General features: G+C 43.7%; 3 protein-coding genes and 1 long non-coding RNA gene across 7 annotated transcripts in view; 2 read left to right on the top strand and 2 right to left on the bottom strand.

Annotated features, from left to right (window-relative positions):
- The first annotated feature begins 1,942 nt into the window (after positions 1-1,942).
- wnt9b (wingless-type MMTV integration site family, member 9B) lies at positions 1,943-7,907 on the top strand. The gene is made up of 4 exons (XM_034711544.1): positions 1,943-2,139; positions 2,643-2,896; positions 4,300-4,565; positions 5,963-7,907. Exons 1-4 carry the CDS (start codon positions 2,054-2,056, stop codon positions 6,422-6,424), a joined length of 1,068 nt encoding a protein of 355 aa, XP_034567435.1. The 5' UTR covers positions 1,943-2,053; the 3' UTR covers positions 6,425-7,907.
- Positions 4,779-18,719, bottom strand: LOC117832427. 3 transcript variants are annotated; one of them, XR_004635181.1, is made up of 5 exons: positions 18,668-18,719; positions 16,694-16,791; positions 15,739-15,897; positions 10,613-10,764; positions 4,779-6,408 (listed from the first exon to the last, which is right to left on the bottom strand). It is a non-coding gene; the product is annotated as an uncharacterized LOC117832427 (long non-coding RNA). The 3 variants fall into 3 exon arrangements; XR_004635182.1 differs by lacking the exon at positions 15,739-15,897 and having other exon boundaries at positions 4,779-4,964; positions 5,054-6,408; XR_004635180.1 differs by lacking the exon at positions 15,739-15,897.
- gosr2 (golgi SNAP receptor complex member 2) lies at positions 18,715-22,129 on the top strand. Of its 2 annotated transcripts, XM_034711545.1 has the most exons (6): positions 18,720-18,945; positions 19,204-19,268; positions 19,913-20,021; positions 20,479-20,611; positions 20,703-20,843; positions 21,342-22,129. In XM_034711545.1, the coding sequence occupies exons 1-6, from the start codon at positions 18,917-18,919 to the stop codon at positions 21,501-21,503; spliced, it is 639 nt and encodes a 212-aa protein (XP_034567436.1). In that variant the 5' UTR covers positions 18,720-18,916; the 3' UTR covers positions 21,504-22,129. The 2 variants fall into 2 exon arrangements, with proteins under 2 accessions (XP_034567438.1, XP_034567436.1); XM_034711547.1 differs by lacking the exon at positions 20,703-20,843 and having other exon boundaries at positions 18,715-18,945.
- A 295-nt stretch (positions 22,130-22,424) lies between these two features.
- Positions 22,425-26,781, bottom strand: part of gpatch8 (G patch domain containing 8) — a 31,072-nt gene continuing 26,715 nt past the window's right edge. The window contains 4 exon segments of the mRNA XM_034711548.1: positions 22,425-24,156; positions 24,158-24,303; positions 24,305-24,519; positions 24,522-26,781. Of these exon segments, the coding sequence (XP_034567439.1) occupies positions 23,625-24,156; positions 24,158-24,303; positions 24,305-24,519; positions 24,522-26,781 (3,153 nt within the window). The 3' untranslated portion in view covers positions 22,425-23,624.

Genomic DNA, 26,781 nt, shown 5'->3' with positions numbered 1-26,781 from the left:
ATTAACGTGTCTCATGGAGCGGAAGATAACAAGGCTATTTTTAAAATGTAAGGAGTAGAAAGTACACATAATTGCGTGAAAATTTAAGGTGTAGAAGTAAAAAGTCTGAAAAATAATTACTTCAGTAAAGTATAGATACCCAAAATTTCTATTTAAGTTAGGTAACAAAGTAAAGAGTAAAGTAAAGTTATGTTAGTTCCTCTAGGAAAATAAACTAGATGCATATAAAGTAATTGTACTTGAGACAACACTTGTAAATTTGAAAGGGGAGGGCCCAGTGTCCAAATATTATAATATACTGGTCTCAGGTAGCACTGAAACCACTTAAGATAAATTAGATGCATGGAAGATAGACATAAAGGATGATATAGATGAGACTGAATGGAATGATGCATGTCTGAAAGCACAAAATCAGACCATAAATACAAGATATAAACTGCTTCAGTACAAGTGGTTAATGACATAACCCCCGTCAAACGTCATTATATGTCTGCCAGTATACCAGTTGTTGCTCTAAATGTTTGGATGAGAGAGGAACTTTACTTCATTGTTTGTGGGAATGCCCAAAAATTCAGATGTTTTTGAGGGATGTTGTTGGGTGTTTGTCCGAGATGTTTGGTGTCAAGGTCCATTTGAATTTTAAACTTTGTGTGCTTGGAATATATCCGAAGGACTTTAGGCAGAGTTCAGGACAGATCAGACTTCTGGACTTTGGACTTCTTCAGGCCTCAGAGAGCTATCGCACTATGTTGGAAAAGTATGGATGCCCCATCTTTGAAAATGGAGAGACTAACATATATTAGGACATGAAAGATTGTTCTGATGAGGGCGGGAGAAATGTGTGACTTCCGGATACTTTTACAGTCAAAATTGTGACACTCCTGAATTGTAGCATGATTGTACTATCTATTTGCATGTTGTGATGTTTAGCTTTATGACAACTTTGATGTGAAATGTTCCTACATATTTGATATTAAAACTATACCACATTCTTTATCAAGGAAATAATCTGCAGATTCCTAAATTACAGTTAAAAACAATCATCACCATCAGTTTGCACCACTGGACTAATCGTTTTCAGAGTCTTTCTTTATAAAATCAATTCAAATTTCAATCTTAAATTTCCATACTGAATCCACTAGATGGGGCTCCATCCATGTTTTTGTTTTTCTCTGATGCCAAGTGATGTTCCCAATAACAGGGTTTGATGTCAGGAAGGGGCTAAAGGGCCTTTAATAATGTACTGTGAGATTGTGTCCTTTAATATCAGACTTCATGGATGATTTAAAGATTCTTTAAATGCTTTGATTTTATTTGCTTCAGGCTTTGTGGGTTTACGCCACCTCATCACACCGTTTACCACGTAATAATTTATAGATACAAAATGGGTAAATTCTAATTTTGGTTTCTAATAACATGGTCAGGGATTTATTTGGTTTTAGAGAAAGCTTGGGAAGGATGAAGTAGATACATGATTTGTTCCTGTTAGAAAAACTCAGTGGAGATTCAGACTCCAAAAATCATGACTTACTCTAAAGGTGCTGAATTTAACGTAGTCAACAGAAATAAAAGTAATGCAAAGTCAAATCTGAGGGGAAAAATACTCGAGGAGTATTGAGACAGACTGACCACAATCAAAGAAAAAACTCTGACGTCAAACAGAGACATTTTTTGAATAGCGAGTTTCCCTGGTCCATAATAAGGGCTGACTTTGAGGTCTGGACTCGTGGAGCTTGGAGTCCTGTGCAGTGATACAGATGAGATTTATATAATACAGCAGGTAAACCCAGTCTTTTTGCATCTCCGACCACCTGGGTGGCGTTGCAGTGGGAGGGAACATACAGTAATAATATTGAATCCAATGAGGGTGCAGCAGGATGATGCCCACACCTCCTAAAAAAAAGTCCTGCCTCCAAGCGAACCACTGGGCCTGGCGCACCGGGTTGAAAGTCTGTGTGCATGGGGGGCCGTTTAAAGAGATGCGCCGAGCACACGGCACAGACTTTCTCCACTGAAGAGTCAGCGAGATGAAGAGCAGCGCCAACCCGGCACCATGCGCTCCAGGCTCCCACGGACCGCCTGCCTACTGCGACTCATTGCACTCTGCATCCTTCTCTCGCAAACTGCGGCGTATTTTGGGTCAGCTGATCATATTTTTTGTTCTGCTTATCATGATTACTGATTGCATATGTTGCCGTTGTCTTCGGACAGATCACAACAACCTACTGCAACCAAATTACGCACGCGTAATTGCGCACAAACTAATGCACAGTGTTCGTGTGTTTATCACACGCGCTAAGGTGTAGCTCAACTGAATTAATTCACATTATTTTGGATATTATCTACACTTTTTTCTGTTGACTTGTTGAATCATCTTTATTATGCTTAACAACAACAAGGAAAACAAAATAATTTCTTTTTGTATAAATTTACAGATTTTTTGGGGAGGCAGGACCGAGTTTAGAGCGTAAAATAACGTGATTATATCACATATTAATGCTTCTTTTACAAATATAGTAGGACATCAGTAGCCACTTATTAGCCCAGCTGATCACTAAACTTTGGACATAAGTTGTATGACTATGGCTTTGATAAAAACAGCCCAACTGAGTCTCAAATGAGCTTTCCTTTTCTTCTCCTAGACTGACAGGTCGGGAGCCCTTGGTGTTCTTACCGGGTCCGTTCTCCAATGAACCCCCGACAGGTAAGGCGCACCTGAAGCAGTGCGAGCAGATGACTCTGACCAGGCGCCAAAAGCGGCTATGTCGCAGAGAGCCCGGCTTGGCCGAGACTCTGCGGGAATCTGTGCGCCTCAGTCTGCTGGAGTGCCGCTATCAGTTCAGGAATGAACGCTGGAACTGCAGCCTGGACGGCCGGGGAAGCCTTCTGAAAAGAGGTGGGCTATAGATTTATCCTTGAACTGCAACACAATGAACTGTTTTGTCACCCAAATGCAGCGAGTGATGGGAGCGTTGCCACGACAATCCAGCTCGGTCTCTAACCTTTGTGTGTTTTTATCATTTACCTCACGTGAGAAAAGTGCAAAACAAGTTATTATCCACAGCAAAACTTGGCAGAAGGAACCCCACTCATATTTATTATTTTAAGTTAAGCAGTTGGACATATTTGGGGTCAAGATTGGAGACTGTAACCAGAATAATTCTGATCTAAATGTAATAAAAATAATTTTTTTGATAGGCTTTAACTCGACGTACACTTTGAAATAAGACCGTATTGATTTTCACTGAAATTAGTGCTCCATAAATACTAATACACTACACCCATCTCTTTCAAATTAAAATCAAAGTTAATTTAGTTTTTTGAAGACTTACTGCTGTTGCTGTTAGTTGCTGCTTAATGATCACAAAGTTCAAAGTAAGACCCAAAAATAATCAAAACGTTCCTTCAGCCTCTTCTGCTATTTATCAAGCTGCATCTGTGGAGAGTGCTGCATGCTCTTTAGTCATTCTGTCTTCCACATGCTCGTATACAGGAGAATATATAGAGATACTAAACTCTGTCTCTGTAATTCTGTGTTAAGTCATGTGTCTCTGTCTCTGGAGAATATAACTCCAGGAAAAGTTTTCTCAAAGTTGTCTACTTGACAACTTTTTTCCATGACCTGATACAACTATTGATTATTTACACTTTGAAAGGGAAAGGTCCATACTAAATCACCATAATGCACAACACCCATGCAAGTCTGCTGTGCACAGAAAATGCTTTATTGCTTATGGATATCAGTGTGTGGGAGAACATGAACAGGTCAGCACGGAGGTAATGAGGGAGTAGAAAGCCAAGAAATGTGTTGCGGTGGAAAGCGCTCTGGCCCTGTGGTTATTTTTATCTCGGGAAAGCGCCCATTCCCAGAGGAAAAGGGTGGCATGATTATCCACTTTCATCTGGGAAAATCCTTCCTAGTCAAAATAATAATTAATTGGATCAAAATATAGCCTGGTGGTGACTCTTGGTGAGGCAAATAACAGTGTGTAACCAAAAGAAAAGGTCAGAAGACGAATTATGACACAAGAAAACTTGCAGAATAATGCTGAGGTTTAGAAAAACCATGACAACGTCATGAGGTCTTGGTAAACATTTTGGCTTTGAGGCTTACTCAGAGCGCATACGACATTTTGATGTTTGTAAATTATAAATTAATCCCAAAAATGTCTGCACAGATTGCACTCAGAAGATGTTTTTACTGCTATAAATCTGTCCCACATAGAAAAACCACTGGTATACATTTTGACCTGTATCTAACGTTACTGCATCTCCTCTGATGTCTTTTGTGTAATGCAGCATTCAAGGAGACGGCCTTCCTGCTGGCAGTGTCCTCTGCAGCACTGACCCATGCGCTCGCCAAAGCGTGCAGCTCAGGCCGCATGGAGAGGTGCACATGTGACGAATCCCCCGGCATCCAGCATCGAGAAGCATGGCAGTGGGGGGTCTGCGGCGACAACCTGAAATACAGCACCAAGTTCCTCAAGAAGTTCCTCGGCCAGAAGAGGGTCAGCAAGGACCTGAGGGCTCAGGTCGACGCCCACAACATTAACCTCGGAATCCGGGTAAGTGTGAGTGAAAGAAGCAGAGTCCAAACCTTGTATCAAACATGCTGCAGCGAAAAAGCTTCCTCCTTCGTTTATGAAGTTGCCTGCCAAGCCCGAGGCATCGAAAACATCACACATACCTGCACCAACACCTTGCTAAATTAGCTGGGCTGCAATTTAACACAACAATTACACCCCTGATGCACACGTCCACAATCAAATGCAACAGAATCATGATCCAAACCTGTTTATTTTGCACAGTGCCAGCCAGACAAACACCCCCTTATTTGTTGCCGTCGTTGGCCTTCATGAAGAGCACAGACTTAAGGGGTGAGGCGGCACAGCAGGGAGACAAGAAGGCTGTGGGATGGTTGGAGCCAGGTGTTCTCAGGCATGATAAAGCTTGCTGTGCGGGCCCTGCAGAAAATTAAAGGTCTCGTGTCAGAGAGAACGATTATAACCATGGCCTCTTTTTAATATACGAGCAAGCATTTTTTTCCACTTACTGGATCACTGTGCTCTTCATAAATCCAACTAATGTTCATAACAAGCAGTGTGGAGCAGTGAAGTAGCAGGCCCCAGGGTGCTTCTCCTGTAGCTCACACTTAGAGCCAGAGACAAAAAGACACAAACACGACAGGAAGAACTATCTTATCTCATCTAAACTGAGGTAAATGTTTTCCTCTCTTTACACCTCTCTGGAGGAGAGACCATGAGCCAACAAAACAAGGAGAGGTCGCCGCCCCCCGATCTCGCAGTAATGGCTCTCTGAGCCCCCTGAGGGGCTCATACCTGCGATGGGAGGAACGGAGCAGAACTTTTCAAGCCACAAGTCCCCTCTGGCTCTCTCTGTTTGACCTGTCTCTGGCCCCTGATTCACGACAGCTGCTCTCAGGCTGAGTGATGGCACTCTCATCGCTGACCACCAACCTCATGAGCTATTACCCAAAATCTGAGTGCCATCACAAACCACTGCTCGTTTTTTTTGTTGGCACTTCTTGCACAGAAATTCTTATCAATGTTTTCCATGAGCAGGCATGTACAAAGAACAGGGTGGAGAGATTCCACTGTCTGCACTGTTTGTCACCTCCGCCTCAGGCTTCATGAAGAGAGACAGACCGAGCTAGTTTCAACACATTGGGGGGAAAAACAAATTCAGGAGCTGTCCAAGTGAGAAATGTGAGGTAAATGAAATACGGCATGCTGAGCAGTCCCCACTCAATCCATTATGTCAAAATTTTTGACTGAGGTGGGCTAAAGGTGCACGATAGCAGACCACCAGCCCGAACCCCCTACCCAGCCTGCAGGAAACTGTCTCATTCTGTCCTGATAGACCTCCCAGATAAGAGGCCAGGTGATGAATCAAACTGAAGGAACTGACATCTCTCCCTCCCCTTCTTTTTCTTCCATCTCAGGCAGTGAAGAGTGCCCTGAAAACAACCTGCAAGTGTCATGGAGTCTCCGGCTCCTGTGCTGTACGGACTTGCTGGAAGCAGCTGTCTCCTTTCCACGACACCGGCCGGCTACTGAAGTATCGCTACGACACGGCCGTACGAGTGCTGAGCGTCACCAACGCAGCCACCGGAGAGACAGAGCTTGCAGGCCCACGTCGACACGGCCAGAGCCTTCGAACCACTGACCTGGTCTACCTGGAGGACTCCCCGAGCTTCTGCAGACCCTCTCGCTACTCCCCGGGTACAGGCGGCCGGTCGTGCGCCAAAGACACCAGCTGTCAGAGCATGTGCTGTGGACGAGGTTACAACACGGCCATGCGACTCACCAGCCTGTCCTGCCACTGTCAGGTCCGCTGGTGCTGCCACGTGGAGTGTCAGACGTGTGTGAGGGAAGAGGAGGTGTATACCTGCAAAAATGCATAGCACATGAGAGACAATGAGGAGAGATGTATGCAGAGGCTGAAAAACATGCTGAACATTAAGTCCTCACAGACAATCCACTGAGAGATCTCCAACTGAGCATGTCTTCACAAACTCTATTCCGTTATGTGAGGAGGAACAAACATGTAACACTAGAATATCGCCGGTCATTTGTGCTCGTCACCTGTTTGACATGCTGCAGCTTATTGTAGGTGAGAATGCTTTTAAGCTCCTCTGCTTTCTCTTACTGGATGCACTGAAACGCCGCTCCTCATGGACTGCAAAACGAGCTCTTAAACAGGTACTGGACTGAACGTTACCAGCAGTGCAACATCAAACAGTGACTGCGTTGTAGAGAAACTGATCTGCCCTTTCCACTTGACTATTTATTATATCAGTCATTGTCTGTTGTACTGCTGCTTTTGAAACCTTCTTGTAATTCATTTTTTGCCAGTGAGGCTAAAACGGCCTTAAAAGGAATCCACCTGTCTGTCTGTCTGTCTGTCCGTCCGTCTGTCTGTCTGTCTGTCTGTCTGTCTGTCTGTCTGTCTGTCTGCTGTGTACAGTTTGTTTCTGATTGAAAAAAAGCACTTAAATTGCTACATATGATACAAAGTGTACAATTAAACTTAAGAGTTAGTCTAAATGTTTGAATAGAATCACTGGAGGTTTGGAGGGTGAGGTTGATGCCACTGATACATTGTAACTACATGCTGTAACAGGGAAACAAGCCTGGTTTCAGTTGCTCTTATGGAAATGTCTATGGAAATGCCCACATATAGCCTGATGGGAGCTTCGGCAGAACAAAGAGAAACACTTGGAGTAAAAGCGAGGGAAACACCAAACAATGTCTTTGAAACACAAAGAATGTAAAACACATCATTTCTGAACAGCCCTCCTCTTCGTATTTCCATACACACTTTGTTGTACTCATTTGAAACATTTGGTCAAATTGGCTGCATCTTTGTTCTAAACGTCTTTGAAGTGAGCCAATCATGCTGCTTATTTTCCAAAATTGCTAATCAAAGAAAATCACCATGATTACTCCCTAATGCTCACTTCAAGGCCAGCCGTACGTTCCCATGTGTGCAGGTCAAAAGCTTTATCTTTATGCTTTATTTGAGCGATTCTGAACTGTATTTATGATTCGACTATAACTCATGCTCACGGCGTTTGACAATGTGGAATCATAATTCTTCTACCTCACTTCATCTTTTGGCAAATATCAGTAAGATTTATGAGCGGTGCAGAGTTATGTCTTCTCATTTTATTGTTTCATATTTTAGATTTTTGAACGGATCTTTTGGATTTGATAATATATGTACATCCATAATTCAAAAGTAAATGTTTTTTTTAATCATGTTGCATTACACTCTTATTTAAAATAAATAAGATTTATACACGCGCATATTTGTCAGAGATTAAGTTGTGTCTAGTCCACACACACTCCACCTGTCCTGAAACTCTGCGCTCTGCATCTATCCAGCTCAACCACTTCCTGCTGATACCGCCCAGCCCTCCTTTTCATCTGAAAGGCCTGTGGTCTCGATGCATCATCGTTTCACCGCCCAGCAACAGGCGATGGGCAGGTGGGTGGAGGACATGCTTACAGGTGTTGTGCCTCCAGCCAGTGCACGGACATCCATGACAATCACAGTGATGATGATGACAAAGTTGATGACTCAGAAAAAATGTGACTGACCCCTGATTCACCATCTGAAAGTAACATTCAGCTGCCCCCTCTCCCTCAACCCCTCCACCAAAGAATGACAATGAGAGCAGTTTACGTGCTATTATCCGTGAATCATAACTTTCCACTCGTTTGTGCGGCAGCAGTGAACCTACAGCACACAGATGGCTATTGTACGAGTGCGTGCTCCGCTGCTTTTGATGTCGCTCTCATAATTACTATGATTACACATTATTATTCCTTATTAAAACATCAACCCGGAGCGTTTTGGTGAATTGTGGGACAACTTTTAATTCATCACTTTTTTTTTCTTGCAGGTTTAATGACCTTAAAATCTCTATAATGGATGTACAGTAAGCATGAGGCATTGTTGGAGCAAATTATGTCTCAGTGTGACGGGGGAGCTGAATGCCTCCGGGACAAGAATTAGACGATTTAATGTGACCTTTAGGAAAAAAGTCCAATGAAGAAAGTGAATTAGATTTTTACATAAGTGGAATGTCACTCAATTCAAACCATGATACAATAGAAATTAGAATTTTCTTCAGGTAAAGTGGGAACATTATGGAAAAAAAGTTGTTCCTCTTCAAGAGTTCTATTTTTTATTTCTATATTTTTTTACATTGTTTTAACAATAGACTTAATTCTTAAAGACATTCAATTTTAAATTTGAAAAAATGCAGCGTTCATTGCTTTTAAAAAATCTGCATTTTTTTTCTTGTCTTCCAGAATAAAAAACAAGTATCTTCAAATCAGGGCAGTTTTATTCATTTTGAAAGAACCAAAATGAAATCAGTAAATACTGGAGCACAGGCCAACAAGACTGGCCAAAGAAATATTTTCACAGAACTGAAAAAGTTTTCTGAAATATATTGTTTGAACTGGAGAGAGACAGTATGTGTTGTCAAACTAATACCGGCGTAAAGTTGTACATACAAACTTTTTCTCGTTTCCTTTGCTTCAATATTAAATTCCCCTCCTAGACTAAAGAGTTCCCAGGGAAACATAAATGTGTCTGTAGCCTCTCTGATGGCAGAGGTCAAACAAGTTCACAAGCCTACGAGACTACTGACTCACTATATTAACTTGTCACATTGTAATACTGTGGATCAATATTTAACCTTACTCAACATGAAAACTGTATCGTAAGAAAACGCTGTTTTTCTCAGCAGGAGGAGGAGGAGAGAGGGGGGAGTGTGTCGCAGAGAGCAGGGTGCATCAGGGTTGAGAAATTGAGGGACATAAAGGAAAAAGATGAGGATGGAGGGATGAAGAGGGTGAGTTTTTGGCCCCAGGAGGCCTCTCCCCTGCTGCTGCTGTTGTTGTTTTATAATGAACTCCTAAAGCCTTCATTTCCCTCACTGCCCTGAGTGGAGGGGGTGCAGCGATGGGGGCTGCTGAGTCCACAGCCGGATTCGCACGCACAAGCCCTGAGGGTGGCTGCTTTGAGCAGGGTGGGGGGTTGGACAGGGCAGGGGTGCAATATGCAAGCTCCTGTGTGTGTGTTTGTGTGTGTGTGTGTGTTTGTGTGTGTGTGTGTGTGTGTGTGTGTGTGTGTGTGTGTGTGTGTGTGTGTGTGTGTGTGTGTGTGTGTGTGTGTGTGTGTGTGTGTGTGTGTGTGTGTGTGTGAGAGAGAGAGAATGAGAGAGAGTCCTGACAGGACACAGGTGAGGCCAGAGAGGCTTTTGCATATGTGTGCGTGCATACTTGCCATGTGCACACCTGTGGTCACTTCAGTGGGAGTGATATGTGAGTGTATGTTTGTTGTTGGGTTTTCCCGTGCGGGTGTGGGCTGCTGTCGGTCTGCTGTATGCTGAAGCTGCTGGAGCTTCTTCGGTCACCCTGAGACACTGAATGACATAGATAATGTAGGGTGACGCTGATGGTAACACTATCTCTTTAGTCTACCTCGGCCTGGTTCAGGTAAAGGTTACTATGGCGGGTTAGGCTGCAGCCGTGCATGCTGCTCTGATGGATGAAGATGAATTGGCACACATGGGACAAGGACATTTTTTTAAATATGTATTATATTTGTGTTGCTTAGCAAAAAGATATTATTCAAAGCAGCTTACATAGCCTTCAGGTTTATACATCACTCATTTGGGTAAGAACAGTAGATGTTAACTGAAGCGTTGAAGGCTCGGTGGATTCTTTGCTCTAGGACACAAAGCGCCGTCCCGTCCTGTAATCGGATCCTCTGAGCCCCAGGTCAAACATCTAAACCCTACAAGACTTCCGCCTATATAGAGAAGCTGCTCAGATCACATCAGAGCTCGGTCTAATCCTGACACCCTGACATGGCACAGAGAGAAAATCAGACGATGATGAGCAGAAGGAGAGGAATGGATTTGGTGCAGAAAAAGAGGGTAAAGACAGAGAGCGACAGAGAGTTGTGAATACAGCATGGGGTAGGAATTTGGAATGTGAAATGACTAATGCAGTTGCTCAACCCACAACAAGAACATGCACTGCCTAGAGCTATGGCAAGGTTGAGTGCATACCTCAATGGGGGGCCGACCTCAGAGGCTGGGGTGGACTGGGACAGTGGCTGGGTTTGTCACTGTGGCCGACGAGACACTTGGGTGTAGAGAGGGTGTATACACGTGTGACGGTCAATTAAGCAGGCAGCAGGGCTGAAATGATTGATTTTCACCTGTGGATGGAGGAAAAACATGAGGGTAGAGAAAATCTTGGTACAGTTGGAACAGTAGCAAAGTAAACATACACCAATTTAACCCTATGACACTATCGCCGGGTGATTTTCATCCGAGCAAACACATTTACATGATTTTCATTATGTTGCGTTCGTCTGAGTGTCATGGGTCCCTGGGTAGCTTCAGCATCGTCTTTGACGTCTTTTAAGGCATGGGTGTCTCCCTACTCCAAAACCTGCTTTTTCCTACAGGCACGTGTTCGGGTGATTGTCACCCTTTTTTGTTTCTCTCTCCTGCAGCTGTTTTTCTGTTAAGGAGACTGTGCCTTCACGTGGGAAGTCTCAAATGTCCTAGGAATGACTGGACTGAACACCAAGTTTCATCATTTTTTGTTTGGGATATTTTGGTCCAGAATTCCAATTTTTCAGTAATTTTGGAGCATTTTTATAGGGTCACCCCCATGTTACATTTTTTTTTTCATTTTGTTGGACATGGCACAGTTTAAAATAAAAGAACACTACTCTAATTTGTCATGTATTGTCATATTTTGATATATTTTGATGACAAGTACTTTTTATTTGTTATATTATATAGGGTAAAAAACACCTGGTGTTAGTGATGGTGTTACTAATTTTAGCGATAGTGTTCTAGGGTTAGGTATGCATCATGAATGGCTTTCTATACAAGTTTCATGTCTCCAAAAATATCCAGGAACACATCCAGCATGTTCTCAAAAACCTGAAACACAGAGGATGTAAAGGTTCCTAAATGATAAACAGAGATGTCTCATCTTGTGTTCCAGAGCTGCAAGAATCAACCTATACTTGTGAAAATTATTTCCAATCCATAAAATTGGCTTTGAGTTATTGTAACTGGCTCTAAATGGACCACTTTGCTATCTTAACAATTAGTATGGATAGCATTGGAATTCTGTGCAGAGACGTGTTGTTTTCTCAGAATAAATCTTGCAGACTTTGATTCCCTCTGTTTGGGAAATCATAAGGTCAAACTTTTCACAACTTTTGTCATAACATAATGAAATGAATAGCTTCCATAACACTGACTTAAGCTTCACCACTAACTAGCAAATGTTAGTGTGCAAACATCAAACCGACCCAAAGCAAAGATAGCGAGTATGCCAGTCATTCAACCTGCAAAACATTAACATGTTGGCTTTTCCATTGTAGGGATGGTAGCATGATGACAAATTTAGCTAAAGTCATTGTTGCCCTGATTACGTCACGATTAAAGCTACTGTTGGTAGTCGTGATATAAACATCAGTTCAGAGAGAGATTTCGAATGTCAACACTACCCCTCCCTTCTCTGCTGTCATAACCCCGCCCACAAAAGATTGTTGTGTGCATTCTATGAGGAAATAGTGGCTTCCCAGCTAAACAAGGCGACGTAGTGGGGTCGCCACTCGACCAATCAGGACTGAGGATTGGAGATTAGCTATGATTGGTCCGTCATAATGGGAACGAGGGGAATAATAACAATGCTTTATACATAGGCATTGGAAAACACAGAGATTTAACAATAGTCTCAAATTACTTCACTTACCGATGAGTACTGATGGGTATTATGACCTTTTCTACAAACCCAGCAGAAAAAAAGTAACGTTTTTGACACCATTCCTACAAACAGCAGCTTTAAGAAGTGCTAACATGGCTGTATAGACTTCATCTTGTTTCACTTTTTGGGCTAAATAAAAAGTTAGCTAAACAAAAAAGCTTCAGTATCTGTCCACTAAGAGACACCAACTAGTGTGAAACAGGCTATGATGGGCACCAGGGTACAACACTATTACATTTTATAGTATTCAGCAAACAAGCCTGTCAAATGAATAAAGCACTCAAAAAAAAGAAGCTAAGAGGGCTGGATGCTCAAGGATGTGGCTAACTTCTAGTCGAAAGACAAAGCACAAAGCAGGAGATAGGACAGCTCAAGAAGTGTTTCAGTCTTTTCACACATGATGTCTCGCAAATGTACACTGGTTTCCCACTTCACCAGACCAGTGTAGGCACCCTCTTCACTGGGAATTTCCTGGGGGAGGCTGTTCCCATGCTGGCTGACAGAAACACCTGCAGCCCTCACAGCAGGGTTTACATTGCAGCCTCTGTGATAGGACGTGATAAGCCCTCATGCACCTTCATAACTCACTCCCTATTATCAATGTATGGTACTCCTCTGCTTTTCTCTCTGCTGCACACACACACACACACACACACACACACACACACACACACACACACACACACACACACACACACACACACACACACACACACACACACACACACAGACACAGACACACACACACACACACACACACACACATTAACACATTGACCTCCATTACATCCAAAACAAAACTTTCCCAGATCAACAATGGTGGAATAACATAGATAAAGACAGAGCTGTGTGTTCCATTCAGCAGCAACAACTCTATGAAATACGTCTGGAATGTCGTCTGTGATTATTTTTCATATCTAGAGTTACAAAGCAATGCCTTCTTTTGTATTTACAACCACAAGTGCACCTATTTATTAAATCATCACAGCCATTAAAGGATTCAGAAACAATAATGTGTCACCGCAAATACGACTTAATCATGACTGTGGGTAGGAAGCTGTTAGGCAGGGGAAGCACAGCGCGGTCCTTCGTGCCATGTTGCTGTTTGCTGTGATCCGGTCCTGGCCGAGCCGTCATCCAACCACAGCAATGGACAGCATCTCTCATCCTCAGAGGCCTGGGTGTCACAGGTGGTATGGCCACAGGGCTGTGTGTGAGTGTCTGACAGCTGTATGATCACTCTTTGCTCTATGAGGTCAGACTAAATAAAGCAGGAAGGGAAAACTACAGCGGGAAACAATGAGGCTGAATACTGTCTCTCATCAGAAAGGAAGCCGCTCCTTCACATCAGAGAGATAATTAATAAGGATTAAACGCCTTTCTGGGGTGGCTTAAGAAACTTAAAAATAGAGGAACCTGGTGTACAGGTTCAATTAATGCAATTATAAAGTTTTTGATTAGCTTCTCTTTGATGTTTGCCTCCTTTTGTGTTCTTAATGTGTCTGTGTTGCTATTTTGCATCCCATTGTAGACATATTTTGTCTAAGTAGCTATTTTGAGCCCTATTTTTGTTTGTTCTGCCCGTCTTTGTTGTCATCTAGTAACTATAAACAACTATTTTGCCTTTCTTTGAACTTGTTTTGCATCTTTTTACATCAGTCTTGTATCTCTTTGTTGTCTTTTTTGCGCCTCTCAGTAGTCATTACAAATCTCTGCTTTGTCATTTCTTTCCTTTTTGTGGTCTTTTTGCCTGTTGTATCTATTTTGGGTCTCTGTGTACTTGTTTGCTGTCTTTTAGCCACGTTGCATCGCTACTTGGCAGTTTTGCCTCTCTTCAGAGTGTTTGTCGTGACTTTCTTCTTTGTATCTGCAATGCCATTTTGCATCGTTGTTTGTTTCATCTAACTTAATAGTCATTTGATTATAATTTAATTGTCTAAATAGCTGTTTTGCCTCCCTTTGAAGTGGTTTTGCATCTCTTCACAACCACTTTGCATCTCTCTGTAGTCATTTAACATCCTTGTTGGTTCATTTTGTGTAACTTTGTTGTAATCAAGCATCTTTCAAAATGATTTAGCATTTCTTAGTTGTCATTGTAACCCCTTTGGTTTGGTCTTTTGTGGATATTTGGCTTCTATTTGTTGTCATTTTGTCTTGTCATGCTGGGTCTATTTCTGCTTGCTTTACACTATCTTGTTACTTTGCATCCCCTTTCTATAGCTTAGCTTCATTTTTGCCCCTATGTGATGTTCATACGTTTTTTCTTGTGAGCCTCATTTTGGTCTACTTCTGTTCGTTTGCATGTCTTCTTGATGAGTGTGCATCAATGTATGTCTCTTTTGTAATATTATTTCTCTTTCTGCATTTTCTTTTTGTCTTTACTGTAAATATGAGTCTCTTTGTGTTTGTTTGGCATCTCTGCGGAAGTTTCTTTTCTCTCTGAACTGATTTTGCATCTTTCTGAAGCAGTATTGGGTCCCTCTCTGTAGTTTATTTACTTCACCACATAACATGTTAGTCGTCACAACTTCATAAAGAGGTTCTGCAACCAGTAAACCTATGCCATCACTGTCTACCTTTCTGGACCCTCCTCTGGACCCCTTTCTCCCACTGAGACCCTGGGAGCTTATGAGTTTCTCCTGTCATCTCTGACAGGCCCTCATTTGCTTTCATTCAGCGTCTCATCACAGCTTCAAAGACGTTCAAAGACGAGTGGATCATCTCCCTGTGGAAGGGGGGGAATCTGCATGCCTTCAAAAAATGACTGGTATCCAAGAACTGTTGACCCAAGGCCATTTTGCTCCTCATAATTGGCTTCTTCACTGTCTGTCTTGGGCAATCATTGGAGAGTTACGATGTATTATATTGCCTGAGATACATCAATAAGCACATTGTGTTGATGTGATTCAGTACCTTGTAATTTTCTCTTGATGAATAAAACAGTTGTATGCATGGGGGGTAGTCACAGAAGACACTGAGCGCCTTATTCCTGTCTACCAAACAATAACACTGCTGCCATGTTGTCTAACCAGGACAGGAGACTGATCCAGGGCTAAGTTGTGTTTGGTTCCTGGAGCCCCCAAAGACTCAAAGCCCGGCATCAGGAAATGGCATTCTTTGACGGTCCTGTGAGGTGGCCACACACATGCAACAAAAAACATGGACGTTGCTGCGTCTGGATCCAGATGTGTGTTAAAATACACAATAAGATAGAGGACACGTGCACATGCGCCACGTTGTCTTCTGTTTACATTTCAATAACAGCATCTGTTGTGGAATACACTGCCAAACTTAATTTTGTTGGGAATTTTAGATTCAATATATACAAAAAAACAAGTTTTCTTAGAAGTAACATGACCTAAGTCTTTGTATGGAATGTGCATTAAACTCTGGTACTGACATTTTTACATCAACCTTGCCTTGATGCAACCACATGATCTCTTGGTCAGTCTGAGTGGCGTGTTCCTGCTCCACACCTGCAGTATGGATTCCAGTTTGTGCCCGTTGGTGCTCAGGTGTGGAGGGAAACCAGTAAGCTCATCTCATCCTTTCCTCAGGGCTGAAAGATAAAGGACAGACAGAAGGAACCCCACGACCTTGAGAGATGAAGAAAGAAGGGGTGTGTGTGTATGTGTGCATGTGTGTATGTGTGTATGTGTGTATGGAGGAGGGGGCGGGGTGGCTCATGTACTGTTTATAAATGGTTTGTGGGGTCTTATTTCTCTCCAACTTATCCTCCATTCCAAGCAACAGGTTAAAAATGTTCTTCCCCTTGGGATGTGTTATGACAGCCAAAAAATGGTGCACGGTGAGAGCAAGAAGTGGCATGAACAGATCTCAAGGTTTCTGACATGTGGGGGTGGCTGAAAAAGGACCTCCGTTGAGAAGTGTCTAGCCTGAAGATACAACCATCAACTCAAGTAGCATCAGGCAGCCATGGAGAACTGTCTGGGCTGCCCTCCACAACGCTGTGTTGAGTAAGGTAAACAAACACAGCTACTACTAGCAAACAGGAGCTTCTAACCGGTCATTGCACAATAAAGGGTGCATGAATTTGCATTAGTTGCTCATTGATTTTCCCCTCCCACTTCAGAAGACAGCTCAGCCTGTGGTGCAGGGTTGGAACAGGGTGATTGAGATGTGGTTTTGTTAAGGTGCCAGCCTGCCAGGTAGCGCCCCAGGAGGATTTTCCTCCCAATAATCACCAAGGAATGATTGTGAAATTTTCAGAGCTTGTTCTGGGAAATCCAATCACGCCACTTTCACACAGCACTCAGTGTCAAACTAATCTGTGACAGGAAACTTTACAAACAACCTGTCTGCTTCCTCACACATCCTCTCTATTGTGATCTCACCTCACAATGAAAAGTTTGATACGTTTCGTTTTGGTGTCTCTGACTGCAGGCAAGATGGAAGCCTCTGGATGGACAGACAGGGACATTCTGACACCTATCTGTGGAAAAAAAAAAAGAGGATGGTCTAATTAGACTGAATCAGGGAGAGCTGACAAAAGCTAGCCTCAGGACATGTTTCACAGAGTCTTTCCTGTCACATGTCTACATGTCAACAGATTATGCCCTCACAGCCCATCTTAGAAGGGTAGGGGATCTCTGCTATAACAGCTGTCAGCCTCAACGTTAAAGGGAATATCAAATATAATGGAACACACCCTACAGCCTACATTTAAATTTGGCATGTTTAGCATCAAGTGTATAACTTTAACTAAGAGGTTGACTTGTCTGTGAAACACCATGCATGACTCAGTACCAGCAAGACATTTACTACTCGCATTTAGTTACAACTCTTGCAATTGTGTTTCTAGCCCATTTGAAGCACCCCCTAAAAATGTAATCCCAGCACCCCTAAAATTTTAGAGATTTCTTTTTTTACTGTATGTCCTTTTTAACAAGCTAGAAAAGTTTCAAAACCATACAGTACTAGGTTGAAACGTCATATTTTAACAACAAAAATACAGCAGCTCCACCACCACCAAGATCAAGAACAACCAGGTAAGAAAACTGAGAATAGTGGCATACAAAACCAAAATTAAATTATATAATACAGACAAGAAGGAAAAGGGAAGAGAAAAACATTGAAAAAGTCAATTTCTGTTAATGTGTTTTACATGTTGTGCGTTGCATTTCAAATGAAAGTCCAAAAAATAACTCCAGTGTCAATTTTTGGTATATTTGGTAGTCACTATAGGGGGCTGGTTTACTCCAGAAACATACATACTGTTTATGTATATGTTGCGGAGCTGCTGTATCAAAATGAGTTGTGTTTCCCCAGAAATTAGGGTTACTATATGTTTCTTTTATGTTTTCAATCCAGAATCAGAATCAGAATCAGAATCAGCTTTATTGGCCAGGTATGCTTGAACACACAAGGAATATGACTTGGTAAACTGTGCTCTCTTTGTACAAGGCATAAGAATAAGACATACAAATAAAAATAAAAATATAATAATAATAACATCAGCTATAAATACAAAAGAACAACAAGTAGGCATGACTAATATGTACAGACTAAAATAATATGATAGTAGTGCAGTGGTGAGTAGCAGATCCATTTCTCTTTTGCTGTGGCTCAGCATTTAAATCACCTTTATCAGATTTAATGGTTTAGTCACAGACTTTCTCAAAAAGTATTATACTTTTCTTTCACAAATGTGGGAATGAAATTGCATTAAAAATGTACAAAAAAGTGAAATTTATCTTGCCCGGGCGGGCAGCTCTCTGAGTGCTCAGCAACCCTAATCATCCGATCCTAGAATCGCCCCTGCTTGAATTAGGGTTTAAAAACAAACTGGGAAAAGCTAAAAAGCACGTTTTTAAACAAATATTTAGTGTCTTCATATCTTCATAGTATGCAGCTGAACGGCTCAGTACGGAAGAGAACTGAGTCTGAGATTAAGTCAGAATAATTCTCAGAATTCTGACTTTATTTTCAGAATTCTGACTTTAATCTCAGAATTCTGATTTTAATCTCAGAATTCTGAGAAAAAAGTCAACTTTAATCTCAGAATTCTGACTTTTTTCTCAGAATAATAATTTAAAAAAAAAAATGTTGACCTTAACTTTTTTTTCAGTGGCCCTAATCCTCTTCCGCAGCTCAGACACTAGGTGGTGTTTCTTTGGCAAAATTCGCAAGTCAAAGATCAGTAAAAGGAAGATCACAAACATGGAACTAATCTTACTACAGTGATAGTATGTCTATTAAACATCTTTCACTACCTTCAAATGTGAGCAGTAAACGCTACCTGCAAGCAATGCTTTTGTGCACGGGCATTTGGTGAAGTGAATTCAGTGTAAAGTTCCTCCCACACATACCTGTGTGCAGTACAGCAGGTCCTGACTCTGAAAATCCCCCAGAGTGAGCGCTCTTCGTGTTCTTCCCTCTTTGAGGTGACGCAACTTCCGCTTCGTTGTTTCCGTACACAAACGCTTTCGATGACGTGTACACTCAAGCACCGTTAGCTAGCTAGCTAGCTAGCTCAGTCACCTGTTAGAAGTAAGGTGTTGTACCATCAACGCTCAAAGGGCAAAACAAAACAACAACGTGTCAAGTCAACACTGAAGATGGAGACGCTCTACCACCAGACGAACAAGTAAGTGTGTCTGTAGTTTGTAGAAACTGTGAAGAGTCTCTCTAGTAGCTAACAAGTTTCACAATTGAAGCTAATTACAACTGGTTTCTTCTCAGCTGTTATTATAGAAACTCATTCAAAGCATGTTAGGAGGGTTTAGCCATTCATTCACACAGCTGTTCGTTGGATTTCCTGTGGCTTCAAAAATCACCCAAAAGCCAGCATGTCAGCACCCTATGTGAAACCACATTCATTAACGTTGTATTTTGTCTGAATCAGGCAAATCCAGGAGGTCCAGTCTCGTATGGGAGGTCTGGAGAGGACGGATCGTGAATCAGTGCACTGTGAGTAGTGAGGTGGACATGTTAAACTTCATGTGACAGTCAGATTCTCCTCTTCTCCTCAGTGCTGGTGTACTCTCTGTGTTGGTTCAGACCCTCTGGTCTATTTTTTCTCAATGGTCTCTTCATTTCTATTCAGCTGTACTTGTCCCTCCTTGTTATGGCTACTGTGATATAAAGACAGGAGGGGTTGGTGTCTCATTGTTTTTCGTGCTTGGTGCCTGCCCAATCAGTTGTTGGACCGGCTGGTGCCAGGACAGGAAGAAGAGGGGTGGGTGTAGTGACAGAAGCAGGGAGGGCTTCTTCTAGATAATGGTGGGAGCCTGGCTGTGGACAACCTTTTACTAACCTTTCCTTCCCAAATTATGTCATCAGCACGTTTTAGCCTTATTTTAAATCTTTACACTTAGTGTAAGGAGGGCATCAGTGTCCTCACACTGGAATAAACAGGCACCCACAGTCTCAGCATCCTGAAAACTGGAGTAATAAAGGAGTGATTGTGCTAAATTTAACAAGGTATATTTAAATGGAACATTTGGAATGAGTCCAAAGGGGAAATAATAGTCAGTGTTTTCCTTCCTGTAATTATCCTTGATTGATGGCATGATTTTGCATGTTGTAATTGTTCTTTGTTTTTCTTATCACAGTGCTAGAGAACGAACTGCAGGCCAGAATCGATCAGATCTTCAATCACTTAGAACGCCTTGAGATCCTGGCCAGCAAAGAACCACCAAACCGCCGCCAGAATGCCAAATTGTGAGTATGGATTGATTTGAAGTGAAGGTGATCCTTAAGCCTCACAAAGCTGAAAAGGGTGCGCCGAATCATATAAGGCCACGGGAAGGGTGTAGAAGATGAGACAGGCTCCCCTGTCCTGCCCTGTGGCAATGTGGCTCTATGAAAACATTTCCTCAGAAGCCCCGTCATCACGTGCATTCCTGCTGCATTGGGCAAAGATTCATTTCCAAGCAGGGTAAACAGGCCTTAGGGGACACGGTACACCCCATCCCATAGCAGTCCTCTGATCTCTGCAGAGCTCTAGTGAGGCCTGAGTGACGCAAAGTAGTTACTATCCTCATTCCAACTGCATGAGATTTGAGGGGGGAAATGTTCTCATCATCATGATTTTTTTCTTTTAAGTGAGAGCACTGGGCAGATGTGCAGTGATCACTAATCACTAATAATTAATTTAAACCACCCTTCGTTCCTTTAGACGAGTGGACCAGCTCAAGTACGACGTCCAGCATCTTCGCACAGCCCTGCAAACCTTCCAGCACAGACGCTATGCCAGAGAAGCCCAGGAGAGAGAGAGGGAGGAGCTCATGAGCAGGAACTTCACCACCAACGTAAGCCTCATGTACCCAAGCTAGCTTTCTCAATGTGACCTACAAAATGACTCACAGTGAATTCAAATACATGTTTGTTCTTACTCAAAAGGACGCAGATACTTCCATCCACATAGATGACACCATACATTTAAACTCCAACCTGCAAACCGCACACAGAGGCATTGACGAAATCCTGGACACCGGAAGTGGGATCCTGAATGGTCTCAGAGATCAAAGGTCTACGCTGAAGGTAGAATTAAATGCAAAATTCAGTACGCTTTAAATCAGCCTTCATTTAAGAGCGGAGGCTGTTCACTTTTTTGTGATTTCTGGAGAAGAAAGCCGGCACAGGGATACTGTGCTTGGAGGAAAAGACATGTTCCTCATCACTTTTTTTTTGTTGCCATGTCCACACTGATCTCAATCGTCTCATTGTGCCGAAATGCTCAGCTGTAGGGTGAGTCTGTGTTTCCAGGGAGGAGATGGTCTTCCTGGTTTTGCTTCAGGCCTCCTCTTATCAGGGTGTGTCTGCTGCCCAGTTGTCTAGCCGTGAGAAACTTTTGACAGAGTGGCGCGTCAGGGGAGGGCGTTGGCACTTGGTGACTCCAGAAATCAGATGAATTAGTGCAGATAATTACGATGTCGTCATTAGACGGGCTGCATTTTCCAAAGCACTGTCTATGCATGGCTGTTATAGTCTGATCCAATCATCACTGCTAACGTTGGTTTCTGTTTCAACTCTTCACAGGGAACCCATAAGAAGATGCTGGATGTGGCCAACATGTTAGGGCTGTCCAACACCGTGATGAGACTGATAGAAAGACGAGCCACTCAAGATAAGCTCATCATGATCGGAGGCATGCTGCTGACCTGCGTCTTCATGTTCTTGGTGATCAGATATCTGGGCTGACCTCCATCTTTCAAATGAATGACACTTTTGATCAGCCGTGGACATTTCTCCAGCACATTGTTCCGCATCATTTGAATAATGGCAGAATTGAATTTTAACATCTGATTGAGGTCATTTTTTGATCAGCTGTGACCATTTTTTCATCCTTTTGGGCACCTTAAAAAAAGGCATGGTTGAAGACCTTGATTACATACAGTATTTTACTCCACCTGAGACCCCTAAAGAGAGCATTGAACTTTGAAATAAGACTGCTACATATTACTGTCACACACCTGCAACCTAACCTTTCATCAAAACCACTCTGGAACTTTAACTCTTGTACCCCAACATCGCTTTTAAAACCACATCAAACTCATCTTTTTACTGAACTGGCTTTGTGAATCTTTCTTTTTCCTTTTCCTGAATCTGTCAATGATGCTGTCTTGTGTCAGTCTCCCATGTGAAGCTCAGAAAAATCATGTCTCTGAGATTATAAACTGTATGAATTAATCTGTTCAGGAAATCAAAGAAAGCATTTCTTTTGAAACTGTTAAATCATTTCTCTTGGACTTCTGCTTCTGTCTAGTCTCACTATGTGAGTGACTTTGTCTTATTAATATAATTAAACATGTTTCATTTCCTTGGTATATCACTATGACTCTACTGGAAACATGACCTGATAACATCTCTAGCATTGCTGCTAGTTAGAGGTGTTAACTCTCCTCTGGATGTGGCGTCACCGATTTACCGCCTTCATACTCTATTTCAGGTAACTAGGGCACCATCTAGTGTTTCATTCCTGCACAGACCTCTGCAGGGATTTCTAAACCTTAACAGATGAAGTGATGTCTGTTGTTTTATACATATTACTGCAGACTAGTTAAAAGTTTAAAGGTTTATATGTGAATGTAATGAACCTTACATATTACAGAAGAAGACACGTGAACTCAAGATTTTATTTGCTGAAACAGTAAGTATTTAAAAAATAGAGTTGCTACTGTTTGACCAATCATTATTCTTCTATCATCTCAGCGATCTTAGCCGGGGTCATTGGGAAACAACCTTCATAAAATACACACGTCCGTCCATCTGGTCATTCTGTTCTTACCGATGCCAATCTCAACCTCTAGAGTGTTAATAGGTTAATCTACAGCAGTTATATTTACAAAATTACACAAAAGCAAAACACAGCTCCTTTCAAAGAGCATTTTAGAAAATAATTTAAAAACAGAAAAATACAATTATTGCAGTATACTACAATCGTATTGTTACAGGATGCACACGCACCACTTCCATGTACATATTTCAGTGCAATTTATTCAGGCGTCCCGTCACCACAGGGAACATGAGCTTTCCTCAGAGCATCAGGGATGATTAACCCCCACATCACACTGCCCCTCGCTAACAGAGGGGGTCCTATGTGAACATGTCGTACAAATTTGGACACCATGGCTGTAAATCTAAATATGACCATTGGTGTGATTCTTCACATTACACACTGATATATGTACAAGTTACTGCATTACAAATTATTTTAGACCATGAATCCAATAGTAGTGAGTAGTCATATGAGAACAATAACATATTATCAGTTATTCTAAATAGTCTGTCTGAAGGAAACAGAATCTAAGCAGTTTGTCCCTACAACAAAAACACTTAGTCCTCACAAGATTCTGCTTTAGCTTCAGTCAGTACCTCTCCTTTTGGCTTCCAAAAAGAGCAACAACTGTGTGGGAGAAAAAAAAAAATCCAGTGGTTTCTCTGACTTAATCAAAACAAGTTGGTGTAAGTGTACGATAAAACTGGAATATAAACCAGTCTCTCGAGGGAGTCTCTTTAACTCAAGACCCTGATCCAAAAATTCAGGGAAAAATACAAAATTAAAAAAAAGAAAACACAAAAAAAGACGAGCCAGAATAAACGGGTTGTGTCAATCATGACCCAAAACAGGCAGCACCACTTTGTGGCTACAACTTGCTGCACTGTACAGGCCAGTAACATGTTGGTTTAATGACGCTTCCTGTCTCACTGCCTGCATGTGACAAAGACTTCATCTTACGGCCACAAACCAAGACGGTTTTGGAAAAAGTCTTTCCTCCAGTGATTTGGTGCTATGAATACACTCCTTCACTTTAACACTTCTCAAGAGCCATGGTTTAGGCGGGTGCTGGAGAGGTCCTGCCCTGAGAAGATGGGGTGAAGCAGAGGGTGGAGTTGGAGGGCTGCTGCTGCAGCAGCTTGTGAGGGCCGGGGTGTGAACAGTGTGGGGTAGAGGGCAGCGTGAGGTACATGGTGCAGGGCAAGAGGGGTGTGGTGAAGTGCAGATGCTGGGATTATATGTATGGGCTGTCCAGAGAGGAAGGCTGTCGGGTGGGCAGGAATTAACCCTGCGTGTCCAAGTGAGTGTCCCAGAGAATGACTGAGGGAGTGGCCTAAAGGAGACAGGGAGATGGGGGTTAGGTGGTGCTGGGGAATGTGGTGTACCTGGGCTAGTTGGGCATGTGCAGGGTGTGGGTGGTGGGCATGAGCTGGGTGGATGCCCATGGCTGCAGCAGTAGCAGCATGGTGCTGCAAGATGGCATGTTGCACTGTGGTGATGGATGTGCCAGAGGCCACAGACACAGTAGGCTGCTGGATGTGGATCTGCTGCAGGGCAGGTGGAGGGGGGGGCGGGAGCTAAGTTTGCAGCCGCTGCTGCAGCCGCTGCAGCCGCTGCAGCTGAGGGAAATGTCTTGACCTGCTTGGCCATAAGCTGTTGTTGGATGTGCTGCTGTGCAGCCTGCTGCAGCTTGCTGTACTTCTCCATCTCCTCTGGAGTGAAACGTAATGGGCTGACTCTCCAAAGGAGCCAGTCCATCCTCCTCTGCCTCCATGCCATCCTCCTCCAAGCTGGGTGGTGGGTAGGCGGGGTAGGCATGCATTTGAGGCTGCTGCTGCATTTCTGGCATCAGGGACTCCATCATGGGGTTCTGTGAAGGGTCTTGTCCCGGTTCTCCTTGGTACTGAGAAATCATCATGGAAGGCTCCTGTTCAACAACGGTCGGGGTTCAGGATGCACCTGTGTTTCAGCAGCAGGGAGCTGGGTTTCCTCCAGCACCACTGTGGTCTGTGGAGTCTCTTCAACCTTCTGTACGGGTGGAGCTGGTGGAGGTGGTGGAGGGGGGAACTCCCTTATAGGCTCCACCAGGATGATCTCTTGCTCCGCCTCTGAGCTCTTCCCTGCTCCTGATTTCTCTCCATCATCAGTCTGGTGAGGGGGATCAGTGGCTTTTTTCCCTGCCTGCAGCTTCCCAAAGAGTGGCAGCATGGCTTTGCTCCCCAGGGTCGGGGGTAGTTTGGGACCAAAGTAACCCTGTGGAGGGTCCTTTATCTTCAGCCCAGATTTTGATCCTGTGGTTGAATCGTCAGAGCTTTTCTTAGACTGAACCTTCTCCAGCAGCTGGCGAGCAGTGAGGGAGTTCTTCTGTTCCCCTGCATCTCGAGATGGCCCTGGCCTCAGACCCAGTGAGCTTGATGAATGCGTGTTGCGGTTAAGGCCTCGGGATGTAGATGAGCGTGGAGATTGAGAGCGGTAGATGTGAGAGCGGTTGAAGTCTCTGCGGCGAGTGTCACTGTCTGCTCGACTTCGGGGGGCTCGTCGACGTGAGGAGCCTTTGGTGGAGCTGGAAGAGCGGCTCGCTGAGCTGCGGCTTCGACTGTAACTGCGCCTCCAGGATCTTGCGCTGGTGCTGCGGCTCCAACTACTAGAGCTTCTTGAACTGCTCCGATGGTGCCGCCTGTGCCTCTTCCTGCGACTGTAACTGCGGGAACGTGAGCGGGAGTCTTCTGAGGAGGAAGAGGAGTACTTGTGCCTTCTGGATCGTCTACGTCCTCGACTTCCCCTTCGCTCATATTCAGAGTCCGACGACCGCTTTGAGCGCCTGCGTCTTCGACCCTCTGTGCTGTAGTCGCTGTAGCTGTCTGAGTAGCTGCGGCTGCGGTAGCTGTAAGCGCTGCTTCCTGCCGAGGACCGCTCAGAGCTGCTGGAGTAAGAGTGACTGCGGGACTTTTGGCCATGATGGCGCCCTCGACTGTTGCCCCTTCTGTCCCCACGCCTTGAGGAGCGGCTGCAGGATCGCCTTGATTCATCGCTGTGGTGACGGCGTTGTTGTTCCCGAGGACTTGACCTGTGATGGCGAGAGCGCTGAGTATTAGAGCCCCCTTCTTCTTCACTTTCACTGCTTGGAGGTCTACCTGGACCGGGACTCTTCTTAGCTGAAGTTGAGCAGGAGGCACTTTGAGGTGCACTGGAGTCAGTCTTTTGTTTCTTGGCACTGCTGTGCTCCTCTGAGGAGTTGGCCTTCTCAGTGCCCTTCCCAGCTCCTCCTTCTTCAGCTCCAGTCTTGCAAGGCACTTCTTTAGCAGGACGCTTCCTCTTCCCCGGTTCTACCCCTGTGCTTTCTGTAGACCCTCCTCCTCCTCCAGTCATGAGCTGAACAGAGACAACAGCTTTTTCCTCTGTCTTAGGTTTTGATCTTTCCTTGTCATCAGCTGTTGCCTCTTCTTGATCTGGCGCCTTGTTTTTGCTCTTCTTCCGTTTGTGTTTTTTCTTCTTTTTTGGCTTCTCCTGCGTTGCCTCAGTCTCTCCCTCTCCTTCTTCTTTTGCTCCCTTTTCTTTGCCTTTGCGTTTTGAGTGCTTTGCAGACTTCTTGTGCTTCTTCTTCTTCTTTTTCTTCTTGGCATTAGCGCTGCCTGTTGCAAGTTTTTGCTCATCACCTTCTGGTTGGCCAGGCTCTCCCTTCGTCTCTGGCTTGTCTTTGTCAGTGCTGGTCCCAGCTTTAGTCGTATCTCCGTCAGTTGTCAAGGTGGCCGTCTCTTGGCCCTTGTCCTCGGACTCTTCACTTGGCTTGGGGGACTTAACTGCTTTCCCACCACGAGCTCCTTTGTTGCGGGACAGTTTGAAATCAAAGTAGAGAGGATTGCAGCTGTAAGACAGGGAGGGCTGCGCTTTTGTAAATTCAAGGAGCTCCGAGGGCCACTGCAGGGTGGTGCTCTCATCTTTGCTCAAAACAGGGAAGAAAGGACCTGTGGGGATTTTAGGACCAGAGCTTGGCTCCTCCGTTTCCTGTGTGCTTTCAGCTTTCTGTGCCGGGGAGGGGGGCTCTGTTGAAGCTATGTCTGCTACACACGAGGATGAATCCTCTGCCTTCACTTCAGGTGAAGGAGCAGGGTCTGGATCGGGAGTTGAGGTGACATTATCTTGTTCTTTTTCAGTCACGCACTCTGTAACACAGGTCTCCGGTTGTTCTGAGCAGTCTTC

Source organism: Notolabrus celidotus, chromosome 20 (assembly GCF_009762535.1).
Source record: "Notolabrus celidotus isolate fNotCel1 chromosome 20, fNotCel1.pri, whole genome shotgun sequence".
Classification (NCBI taxonomy): Eukaryota; Metazoa; Chordata; class Actinopteri; order Labriformes; family Labridae; genus Notolabrus; species Notolabrus celidotus.
Note: the sequence above shows the minus strand (reverse complement) of the source record. Positions and strands in the feature narration are given on the sequence as shown.

Coding starts and splice junctions, on each gene's coding strand:
- wnt9b (XM_034711544.1), top strand. CDS start 2,054: ATGCGCTCCAGGCTCCCACGGACCGCCTGCCTACTGCGACTCATTGCA. Junction 2,140..2,642: donor CAAACTGCGGCGTATTTTGG/GTCAGCTGATCA, acceptor TTCTTCTCCTAG/ACTGACAGGTCGGGAGCCCT. Junction 2,897..4,299: donor GGGAAGCCTTCTGAAAAGAG/GTGGGCTATAGA, acceptor TGTGTAATGCAG/CATTCAAGGAGACGGCCTTC.
- gosr2 (XM_034711545.1), top strand. CDS start 18,917: ATGGAGACGCTCTACCACCAGACGAACAA. Junction 19,269..19,912: donor GGATCGTGAATCAGTGCACT/GTGAGTAGTGAG, acceptor TTCTTATCACAG/TGCTAGAGAACGAACTGCAG. Junction 20,612..20,702: donor GCAGGAACTTCACCACCAAC/GTAAGCCTCATG, acceptor CTTACTCAAAAG/GACGCAGATACTTCCATCCA.